The 12,209-nt window shown below is 44.9% G+C and overlaps 1 protein-coding gene across 1 annotated transcript in view; it reads right to left on the reverse strand.

The window, feature by feature from the left end:
• FBP2 (fructose-bisphosphatase 2) overlaps window positions 1–6,074 on the reverse strand; it is a 33,637-nt gene extending 27,563 nt beyond the window's left edge. The window contains exons 1-2 of the mRNA XM_024753827.1: window positions 5,811–6,074; window positions 1,884–2,046 (exon numbers count right to left, since the gene is read on the reverse strand). Coding sequence (XP_024609595.1) covers window positions 1,884–2,046; window positions 5,811–5,980 — 333 coding nt within the window. The 5' untranslated portion in view covers window positions 5,981–6,074. The remainder of the gene's footprint in view (window positions 1–1,883; window positions 2,047–5,810) is intronic.
• Between the last annotated feature and the right edge of the window lie 6,135 nt (window positions 6,075–12,209).

Here is a 12,209-nt window from a genome sequence, read left to right on the forward strand (position 1 = left end):
AGACAACCTTGGACAAGCTCTACCCATGTCCACAGTAAGGTCGGCTACTGATTTACTGATACTTCTGAGCCTCTCCCCAGACAGGCTTTTTTCATTTTAGCACATTTTTACTGAAAGAAAAACTCAGAACAATGTCCCAGGGCCTCTGGGTCTGTCTTATTAAAATAGCTGGTATGTATGACTACATCAGGAGAATAAAAATACTCCTCTGGGTTTTGCTGCATCTACCCTACCTTGCTGATGTGAAGACCAGAGACAGAGTAGGTGGGGTCTTGAGATACCATGTCCCTCATGCCCACTCACGCTGCTGTCACTGGCAGCTCGGGGGAAAGAAAACACCAGATACTTTTTATAGGCCTCCTATGTGCAAGGTTCTGTGAGAGCCTTAGTGTTGGGGACTGGGGTGTCCTGGCTAATTAAACACTGGTGATCAAGCATCAAGTAAGATGGGAGTCATTTTTCCCACCACTAATCTCCTTTCCCCTAACTTTCCAATGAGTAATGCCCTAGCTTAATGTGAGATTTCTTCCTTTCTTTCTTTCCCTTTTTTCTTTTCTTTCTTTCTTTTCTTTCTTTCTTTCTTTCTTTCTTTCTTTCTTTCTTTCTTTCTTTCTTTCTTTCTTTCTTTCTTTCTTTCTTTCTTTCTTTCTTTCTCTTTCTTTCTTTCTTTCTTTCTTTATTTCTTTCTTTCTTTTTCTTTCTTTCTTTCTTATTTCTTCCTTTTCTCCTTTCTTTTTTCCTTGTTCAACAGGAGGTGAAGCAGGAAGGCAGTGGAATTCATAAACTTGGAAATTCCCCATTCTCCCTGTGGATAAGCCAATTCAGCCCCTTCATTTCACGCATGCGTGCATTCAACAGATATTTCTTGAACATCAAGCATATGCTGGAGAAGGTTCACGAGCTGACGTGGGAATAAGCAAGGAGTATTCAAGAACTAGCGTGAAGACCTGTGTAGCTCAGGCCAACAGGGAAAGAAAATGTGAGATTTGATCAGAGAGATAATCAAGGGTCATATCGGTGGAAGTTGAAAGTTGAAAATAATAGGTGTGACTTAGCCTAATTATGTGAGACAACAAGTATAATGTGCTTTGGCACAGTCCCCACCATACAGCAAGTGTTCAATACATTTGGCTTTACTTTACTTTTTCCATCCTTTCAGCTAATCACAAGGAAATGGCACCTTGCCCCCAGGACCCACTGTACAAAACAAGGGCCAACAGTCTTAGTGTTTATTTGGCATTACTGTATGGCAGCTGAATATCGGTTGAATTTTTTGGCCACCAGCTTTTTTTTTTTTTTTAATAAACTGTGAAAACATAGTGAATATAGACCCTCCCCAGTCATGCCCTGCACTAACCAAGTTTACCATTGCATTAAGGCCAGAGCAACGATCTTTATGAATTCTTTTATGTTTTAGTCTAACAGTTTGTCAGGCATGAAGGAATCTCTGCTGAAACCAAACCCCCTTGGGGAAGGGGCTGGGAGTATAGTGGGGATGAGAAGATTAAGAGACGGTATAGTACCACAAGAACTCTACTTTTTACTGGACTGGATTTTCAAGCGCTCCAAAACGTTGGGACTTGGTACCAGTACGATAAGTGAAAACCCATGATGAACCCCATCCACTGAGAAGTTACGGTAAAGCACTCTGATTTATTTCCTGAATGAATCACTGCCTTATTACGGAGTCTGTTTGACTAGACAGCATAAGGATTCCAACTAAAGAAGCATATAGTCCCTTGTTTGTTTCCAGAAAATAAAAAATTAAGCAATAGAGGAAAATACCAGAAATAAAAAAAAGCAAGGCAACCGAAGAGTTTTCCCAACTCAGTTGCGCCCTCTACTGGTGAGTAGAGGAACGTCAGCAAGGCTGCCACACTCACCCTCTTCTCCTGGGCGGTGATAAGTGCGTCTTTATTCTCTTCCGAGACCAGGACGCAGGTGCTGTAGGAGGACTGGAGCATGTTGATCACCAGGGAATTGGATAACACGTCCAGTTTCTTCACCTCATCCCCTGTCACGTTCACGCTTCCCGCGATTCCGTACCTAAGAAGACAAAAGGTTGGAGGAAATCAGGAAGGGAGACTGGACTCCAGCAAAGATGCCCAGACGCCAATATACCGCCGCTGTATCCCTCTTTGCCCTTCATGGCTCCAGAGTCTCCAAATTATAAATACGACCAAGTGCGTCCTGTTTCACAGCGCTGGTTCTTACTCTTGCTTCCTTTACACCTCAGGGATATTGTCCTAAGTCCCTCGTCGTCCCAGTAAACACTAACCAGAATTCAATCTTACTAACGAGCAACCCTGTCCCCGGCCCTGGGAGAGAGAATTCATAAAGTCAGACATATCGCCATAATTAATAACTCTAAAAAGTAAAGGGCCGTGGCTTTCCAGCCCCGGAATTTCTAGTATTTGTTGATTATCCTCAAATAGTGGCCTGCTGGGCTGAATTAAAATTTGCTCTGCTGTAGCTTGGCATTACTTGAATAAGAAGGAAAGTGGGGGACAGACTTAACTAGTTTAATTTGATTCTTTACCACCATTCCAAGCAATGTAAGAATGAACACTACTGTAAGAATTCTATCTGGAGGCTTTGTGTTTTAGAGGATTGCTATGCAAAGGTCTCCTGGGAATTCCCTGGCGGTCCCGTGGTTAGGACTCAGTGCTTTCACTTCCCCAGGCCCGGGTTTGATTCCTGGATGGGGAACTAAGATCCCGAAAGCTGCGTGGCTCGGCCAAAAAAAAAAAAAAAAAGAAGTCTCCAGCTCCCACCCTCGTGGGTGGGATCCTTCTAAAATCAGTCAGATCACCACTGTCTCTCCCAGAGTCCCCAGGTCCTCCACAGTGGGTTTCAGGCCGCACCAAGGAAGGCCTGGTCCCACACTGGCCTTGCCTCTTGGCCCTCTCACCCTCAGTCTCAGCCTCTGGAACCCAACGGGCACACAGCTGCCTTACACAGACCCCTGGGTTCCCTGTCCCCCACCCCCCCATGCTCTTCTCTCTGTGAGCCACATGGCTACCACCCCCCTCAAGCCCTTCTCATGCCAACAGCCACCAAGGTCCTGAGGCCACCAGCACCCAGCAAGCTGCTTCTCTCCTCTCCCCCTTCACTCATGGTATCCCCCCCATGGGAGTGCTTTCTGCCCACAGACAGCTTTCTTCTACTTGCCCTCCTAACCTCTTCCAGAAGCTTCCCTGGTGCCACACACACCAGATACAGCCTTGTCAGCCCTTCCAGAGCAGCTCACAATCTGTCTGTGGGAATGTCCTTCCTGCTGGATTATCTGCTCACCGAAGGCAAGAGCTGTGACTCGCTGTACTTGTTTCCACAGTGCTCAGACGCTCAATATACGTTCACTGAATTAGAAGAATGGATGGCAGGAAAGTAATCCCCCCCTCTCCTTTTTGTTAACGCCATCTTTTTGTTGAAGCAATGCTCAGGCGGCTCTAACAGGTAGCCAGGGTTGAGACCCACTGATTCACCCTAAGCCGGGGCGAGGGACAGCTCATTTCCCATCCTTTTCCCTGATTGACAGCCTCTCCCCTCCCCCACCGATCCCCCCATCGCTTGATGTCTGATGTGATGAGATCTGCCTTGGAAAACAATACTGGTGGCCTCACCTCAAAGACTGTACCTTCTGGTTCAAAATAAAAGCAAACAAACACACAACAGCAACCACAAAACTGGGTTATGTTGCATCAGAATTTAAAGGGTCCACAAACCCAATCCTGTTGTTTAACTGGAATCTTGATACGGCTTCTAAAGTGGCAGGAATATGCTAAAGTCCCGTTTTCATGAGCAGAATTGCTCTGGGATAGGATGCAACCTTTCAGCTCTTTGAGAAGCAATTCCAGGGTCCTCTTAAAATTATCTCAGCATCTTATTAGAAAGAAGGAATTTCCAGCCAATGGACTTCTCCCACTGACACCTTGGGTATCTATTACAGAGGCATCCAGGGAAGGATGCCGCCTGAATTGGCAAAATACGCGGTCTCTGCCTTACGGAGGACACCTGCCTCAGCCTCCGAGAAAATGCGAGAGCCTGACGTCTTGCTTCCACGGGCTGCGCCTGCCACCTAGTGGTGGATCAGCGACATCGCCCTGTGAGCCGGCAAATTTCCCCAGGTTCGGGCTTGGAACCACAGTAATAAGGAGCATTCAATCATCATCACTGCACCTACGAAGCTTTACAACTAGCCCTACGAGTTAGGTGCTATTAGTATCCAATCCGTTTTACAATTTTACAGGCCCTAGCGAGAGTAGGTCATTGACCATGATCACATGACACAAAAAAACAAGTCAGAGGAGCACCTGAATTATCCAATCGCTGAGTCCACGTCCTCTGGACACTCCATGGCCACAAAGTCAGAGTTCTGCAGCGATTAGCACAACCCCACCACAGCAGCCCCTTCCCAGCCCAGCCGCCCTGCACTGGGGAGCCCATTAACATGGGTAACACTGAGAGGTCAGCAGGCAATCCAGGAAACTGCTCTATACGTAGCCCAGCTCACCACAAGATAGGAGCAGAACAGAGGCAAGTAGCTGGGTCTCACGTTCATGAAGGTCTTTAAAGGTAGAGCTGACCGTTATTGCCAAATGAGGTACTCGTACAGTTACAGCAATACACAGAGAGGGGGAAAACCAGTCACAATCACCTTTAACTTGGAGCTCATTACTGAGTCACCAAGCATTATATAAATAAACTCTGTGATTATCACTATTTTTTTTTTTTTTCACCTGCGGTACGCGGGCCTCTCACTGTTGTGGCCTCTCCCCCGTTGCGGAGCACAGGCTCCGGACGCGCAGGCTCAGCGGCCATGGCTCACGGGGCCCAGCCGCTCCGCGGCATGTGGGATCTTCCCGGACCGGGGCACAAACCCGCGTCCCTTGCATCGGCAGGCGGACTCAACCACTGCGCCACCAGGTAAGCCCCAATTATCACATTTTTTTGTGTTAAAAGTACTAAGTTGTTAGAATAAATATTTCAAATTATTGGACTTTGTTATTTCTTCATTTTGGAATAATTAATAATAACAACAATGGGTGTGTTCATCTTCTGAGAGGACCTCCACTGCAATCGCTACCAGGAAAATGGAAGCCCAAGGAAAGACTGCTTCTTTTCACCACAGACTTAAACTGGACCCTTGGCTGTGAGGATTGGCAGCTGTAGCATGAACTTGGGTAAAGCACCAAGAGGGCGAAGTGGAAGAACGCTCTGCATTCCCTCCTCCCGGGCCCAGCACCTCCCAGCTTCCTGCACACCAAGTGGAGAGAAGATTGAGTCACAGAGAAGAAATAAAATATTGTTTTAAAAGCAAAAGACTCTTTTCGATGGTGAGAAAGGAGACGGACGACGGGCCCTGGGATTCAGTAAATGATTTCTACCTCCTAATGACTATGATGGGCAAAGGTCATGGTAATAAAACGCTCATATCTGCAAAGGGCGTCAAGCGTCCTCGCAAGTCTCCTGGCGGTTGCTTTGTGCCAGTGAGAATGCAAGCACAAGTCACGATAACTCAGGATATGTTTCAATGGAACAAGCTCCTGAGCGTGTTATCATTATAATACATGGTAACTGGGAAAATTATATATTTTTTCTCCATAGCATGTCTCCAAGTATTTTGTTTCTTTCTTGAAACAAGTCAAAGGCCCCTTTATCAAAGGACACCTGGCAGAAACTTTAAAGGTAACTTCCCTCCAGGGCGCACGGGCTAATACTTCTGAGCCCGTTTCGGCCCAAGCACCTACAGCTCTGCCCACCCGCACCGGGGCCCCCCATCACTGCGTGTTGCAGCGGGGTAGACTCACAGTTGGGCCAGGCCAGCCTTGCGCACGGCCGAGGAGATGGCTTTGATGGCCGTCAGCATGGAGTTCAGCAGCTGTGTGAGCTCCCCAGTGCCTTTGGCCTGACGCCCCTTTTCCATAACGTAGCGGGTCAGAGTGAGCATGTCCGTTTCGAAGGGGCTTCTGTCCCCCATTGCGGCGGGTAGTTTTTCAAATCCTTTTCTCCCTGCAGAAGAAAGCCTTATCTCTAAGGGCTGGTCAGTGGCTCTGCGGTATCAGAGCTGATTAGAAATCTGTACTGGCCATGCCAGGACCTTTAAGGGAAAGTGCCCCAGGCCACGTGGTTGAGATAACTGGGCGAGTCCTCAAGGAAACCTCTCAGGACTGGCTGATCTGAAGGCTGCCAAGCTGTAAATAGAACCAGGCAGCTGGGAAACACAGACCTACTTCTTCTTGACGAAACTTTTTCTTTAAAGATCCTAAGAAGCAACCGTTTAGTAAAGGTAAGAGATGAGCATTCCAGCCACTAAAAAAAAAAAAAAAATCCATAAAACCCTCTTATTCAAAGACTCAAAAGGTTTCTTCACATGTATCTACTGCAGGGCCCCATTCCCTCATCTTGCAGGAGGCAGATTGGCAGATATCTTATCTGGGGTATAGGTCACATAACAAAATGATGGCAATCCTGGGACTTCTTAGCCAGGGTTCTTTCATATGTTTGAAAAGGATGCTTTTAAAGTCCAAAAAGCATGTATGATTGGATGGATATTTATAATAGGTATTCAAATCTGGAAGAAAAAACTATTCCTAGTGCCTAGCACTAGGGTTATTTGATCAATTCTTTATTTTTTCAATTTTTCTAGATTTGCATTTTTATAGCAAAAATGATGCTTGCTTATCGAAAAGGAAACACTACAGAACCAGCCCATCCTCCAACCCACTGCCAGAAATAACTGCATTAGAGGTGGTGGGGATCTGTATTTGTAAACAGGGAGGAGGTCTGCATAGGGTGGTCCAAGCACTTTCTCTAGGGGCAGAGACACCTGGCTCCGAGTCCCAGGCTAGTCATCTGCTAGTTGTACAGTTTGGAAAAGCTCCTGAAGCCTCAGTTTCCTCACTTGTAAATGGTGATAACAATAAAACATCTACCTGACAGAGTGGTTGTGAGGATTAAAGTGATAAGATGCGCCTGTCATAGTAGGTGCTCAATACTTGCTAGTTGTTACTACCCTTCCAATTTGTTGATGTATGTATAACTATCATATATACAATTTCATTTTACAAAATAGGACAATATGCACATTGCTGGGCAAGTTGATTATTTTCCTTTGACAGTTACTTCAATCAGAATGTGTTTAGCTGCAAGTAATAGCAAACGTAGAGTGATTTAAATATGTGGGGTTCATTAGCCTCATATTTTCTCCAGGGCAGCAGCTGGCATTCATTTAGCTGGTCAAGAGTTCCATTAGGAACCCCTCTCTGTCTCTTCTCCGTCATCCTCGGTCGGCTGGCTTTTGCCTGCAAGCTTATCATCTCACGGGCACAAAATGGCCACTACAGCTCTGAACATCTGAAGACCCAAAGAGGGGAGAAGGGCAACCACATCCGTTCCCTTTTATTAGGAAAGAAATAGTTCCCCAGAAACACCCTCTGCCTACCCCACACCCCCACCCCAAGTAGCCTTCCACTTTTGAAGCATTGGCCAGATTTTCAACCAATCAGAAGTGTCTTCCACAGCAAAACATCTGGGAAATACATCCGTGTCGACACACAGAGACATACTGCTTTCCCACTGTGTGGACGGTCAGATATTTTCGAAATATTTGCTCCTCAAATGCTGCACCAAGATCCTTACCTTTGTGTATGTGCTTGTGTGAGGGCTTCAGTAAGATACAGCCCTAGAAGAGGAGCTTCTATGTCAGAACATTTTAATTTTGACATCACCAGCGTCTAAATTGGAAAACTTTCTTTTTCTTCCCCAAGAGCTTCTGGAAATTGTGAGGACTGTAGAATGAAACTTTCTTTGATCCTGATGTTTCATGTTGCCATCAATAAATAACTCAGCTTTGTCTTTCACATGGGAGATCAACCATGATTCTTCAGACATAATTATAGAAAGAGCAGTGGCTGGATATTAGGAGTTCTGGGCCAGTAAATGGCTACAAGATAAAGAGAGTGGCCCGGCTGATTAGTTTCCCGATTTCCTTTGAGGTCGAATGTCATCTGATTAAGAGGGTTTCCCCTCTTTGTGGTGGTACAAAACGATGCCGCTCAGAGTGGACCGTCACATCTTCCCTAGAGAAATGAATTGTATGTTCACACCAAAACCCATTCGTGAATATTTATAGCAGCTCTATTTAAAATTGTCAGGAACTGCTAACACCCAAATGCTCTTCAATAGTGGTAAAGAAACTGTGGTGGATCCATAAAATAAAACAGTATTCAGCAATAAAAAGAAACAAGCTATTGTTCCATGTGGCACTGGGACTAATCTCAAAGGCATTATGCTGGTGAAAGAAGCCAGTCTTAAAAGAGTCCACCTGCCGATGCAGGGGACGCGGGTTCCTGCCCCGGTCCGGGAAGATCCTACGTGCCGTGGAGCGGCTGGGCCCCGTGAGCCATGGCCGCTGAGCCTGCGCGTCCGGAGCCCGTGCTCTGCAACGGGAGAGGCCACGACAGTGAGAGGCCCATGTACCGCAAAAAAAAAAAAGACTATATGCTGTATGATTCTCTTTATATGATATTCTCAAAAAAGACAAAATTAGAGAGTTAGAGACCAACTTCATGGTTGCCAGGGATAGTTGGTGTGGGGTGGGGAGGACAGGATGGGGAATTTTTTGCCTGATGGAACTGTTCTGTATCCTGATTATGGTGATGGCAACTTGAACCCATACATGTGTTAAAATTCAGAGAACTGTACATTTTTAAAAAGTCTTTTTACTGTAAAGTGAAACTCTGTGCCTATTAAACACTAACTCTCTCTTCCCCCTCAATCGTTAGTCCCTGACAACCTGCAGTTCTACTTTCTATTTCTATGCATTTGACGATTCTAGGTACTTCATATAAGTGGAATCATACAATATTTCTCCTTTTGTAGCTGGCTTATTTCACTTAGCATCATATTTTCAAGGTGCATCCATGTTGTAGCATGTGTCTGAATTTCCTTCCTTTTTAAGACTGAATAATATTCCATTGGTGGATATACCACATTTTGTTTATCCATTAATCCATTGACGGACACTTTGGTTGTTTCCACCTTTTGGCTACTGTGAATAATGCTATCATGTCCACAGTAGGACGAATACATGTTCAAGTCCCTGCTTTCAGTTTTTTGGGAGTATATACATACACAGAAGTAGAATTGCTGGATCACATGGTAATTCTATTTTTAACTTCTTGAGGAATCACTGTGGCTGCACATTTTACATTCCCACCAGAAGTGCACAAGGGTTCCAATGTCTCAACATCCTTGCCAACAGTTGTTATTTTCTGTTTTTTTTTTTGTTTGCTTTTTATAACTAGCATCCTAATGGGTATGAAATGGTATCTCATTGTGGCTTTTTTTTTTTTTTTTGCAGTACGCGGGCCTCTCACTGTTGTGGCCTCTCCCATTGCGGAGCAACAGGCTCCGGACGCGCAGGCTCAGCGGCCATGGCTCACGGGCCCAGCCGCTCCGCGGCATGTGGGATCTTCCCGGACCGGGGCATGAACCCGTGTCCCCTGTATCGGCAGGTGGACTCTCAACCACTGCGCCACCAGGGAAGCCCTCATTGTGGCTTTGATTGGCATTTCCCTAATGATTGGTGATGCTGAGCATCTTTTCATGCGTTTATTAGCCTTTCTAGTTAATTTTTATTATGTATTTGTTCACAAGAGATTGGAAGTAAACAAACAAACTAGTGCTTCAGCACAACTGTCCGGAGAATCCCTGGTGCCCAGCACACTATGGGTGTTAAGAATGAACAAGACTAGATAATTTGGGAGTCAGAAGGGAGAGTATTGGCTGGTGTCCTTTATAAGCGGTCAACCACTCGTCCATAAAGGGATCTGAGGAAGGGGCTGCTACTTCTGTCACCGTCCAGCCCAGGCTGACAGCCGGTAGAGCAATCCCACCACTTTGCAGCTGCATTTAAATGTCAGAAGTTTGTTACCCAATGGTCTAAAATTGCAGCTGATGACCTTTCAGCAAATGCCAAAGTTCTTTCAGGGCACAGGACAGGGTGGAAACTGAAAGAGCAGCTGTGGCGAAAGCCCAGAGGAAGGTAGAAGAGCCTCCAGCTCACTGTTATTTCAGTGCCAAGGATACACTGGTGACCACAAAGCTATCTATGGCTTTGCTCTGCTTAGTGAAAGATGCTCACAGGACTGAGTCTACGTAAGTAAGGTCAAGCAGACTGTCCTAATGGCTGGGGCAATCTTGCTGCTGCCTCAGGGCCCTCCACCCAAAGACAAGGACCTGGAATGTGCCTCTAGAATATCACCTGAGGGACCATTCTTTGTTAGCAAAACTTTGCTAAGGTGCTTTATGGAATCCCAACATAGGTTTTTTGGGTTTTGTTTTGTTTTGTTTTTAAATGTTTATTTGTTTATTTGGCTTCACCTGGTCTTAGTTGCAGCATGTGAGATCTAGTTCCCTGAGCAGGAATTGAACCCGGGCCCCCTGCATTGGAAGTGTGGAGTCTTTAACCATTGGACAACCAGGGAAGTCCCCAACATAGGTTTTTGTTTTACTTTGTTTTTGAAGTTTTCAATCAGAAAAGGTTTTATTATAAGAAGTAATGCTGGGCTTCCCTGTTGGTGCAGTGGTTAAGAATCCACCTGCCAATGTAGGGGACATGGGTTCGAACCCTGGTCCGGGAAGATCCCACATGCCGTGGAGCAACTAAGCTCGTGCATTACAGCTACTGAGCCTGTGCTCTACAGCCTGTGAGCCACAACTACTGAGCCTGTGCTCTAGAGCCCGTGAGCCACAACTACTGAGCCTGTGTGCCACAACTACTGAGCCCATGTGCCACAACTGTTGAAGCCTGCACACCTAGAGCCCGTGCTCCACAACAAGAGAAGCCACCGCAGTAAGAAGCCCGCACACTGCAACGAAGAGTAGCCCCCGCTCGCCTCAACTAGAGAAAGTCAGCGGGCAGCGACGAAGACCTAACGTGGCCAAAAATATAAATAAATAAATTTGAAGAAAAAACAACGAAAAAAAGGAAATAATGCCATCAGGTAAAAATACAAAAAAAAATTACAATTATGGCAAAATGTTTCAAAATACCTACACACTTGCCCCCATAGGACTACAGTACTTACTACATACTTGAGCACTGAACATTGAGTGCCATTCTAAACAGCTTCACATAGGAACTCTGTTTCTCTGCAGATCACACCTTCCTTTTCTCATGTGCCAGTGAAACCAGCTTGAAGCTTAAGCATCAGCTTGGTTGGATAACAGAAAACAAAGATAAAAAATAAAGAATACAATTTCTGCTTTCCTATAACATAGTTTTACCAAGATACCAAGTCTAGTTTTCAATGTATAAAAATAGGTAGGAAAGTGCTATATACATTCTTCACATGCAAAAATAAAGTTAAAGTGGGGCTGGCATATGTTGGAACTATATTTTAATTCTTTGGTACCCATTGCACCATTTACTTATATTCTCATCATACTACGCTTTTTAAAAAAAATAATAATAAGGCTTTATCTTTTAGAGTAGTTTAGGTTTACAACAAAATTGCGAGGAGGTACAGAGACTCCTCATTCCCCTCTGTACCCACACGTGCACGGCCTTCCCTGTTATCAACATCACTTCACTCACCAGAATGGTATTTGTTTTTTCTCTCTCTCTCTTTTTTTTTTTTTTTACAAAAATGAACCTACATTAACCCATCGTTATCACCCAAAATCCATAGTTTACCTTAAGGTTTACTATGGGTGTTGTATGTTCTGTGGGTCTGGACAATTGTATCATGACATATATCTATCTATCATAATATCACACAGAGTAGTTTCACTGCCCTAAAAATGCTCTGTGTCCTGCCTTTCATCACTCCCCACCACCGCACCCCTAGTGACCACTGATATTCTTATTGCCTCCGTAGTTTTGCTTTGTGCAGAATGTAAAATAGAATCATACAGTAGGTAGCCCTTTCAGATCAGCTGCTTTCACTTAGTAATATGTATTTAAGATTCCTTCATGTCTTTTCATTGCTTGATAGCTCATTTCTTTTAGCAATGAATAATATTCCATTGTCTGGATGGACCACAGTTTATTTATTCATTCCTCTACTGAAGGACATCCTGGTTGCTACCACGTCTTAGCAATTATGAATAAATCTACTATCAACAACAGTCTGCAGGTTTTTGTACTAATGTCAGTTTTCAGCTCCTTTGGGTAAATACCAAGGAGTGTGATCATATGGCGA

This window comes from Neophocaena asiaeorientalis, unplaced genomic scaffold (assembly GCF_003031525.2).
Source record: "Neophocaena asiaeorientalis asiaeorientalis breed wild unplaced genomic scaffold, Neophocaena_asiaeorientalis_V1.1 scaffold220, whole genome shotgun sequence".
NCBI classification, from domain to species: Eukaryota; Metazoa; Chordata; class Mammalia; order Artiodactyla; family Phocoenidae; genus Neophocaena; species Neophocaena asiaeorientalis.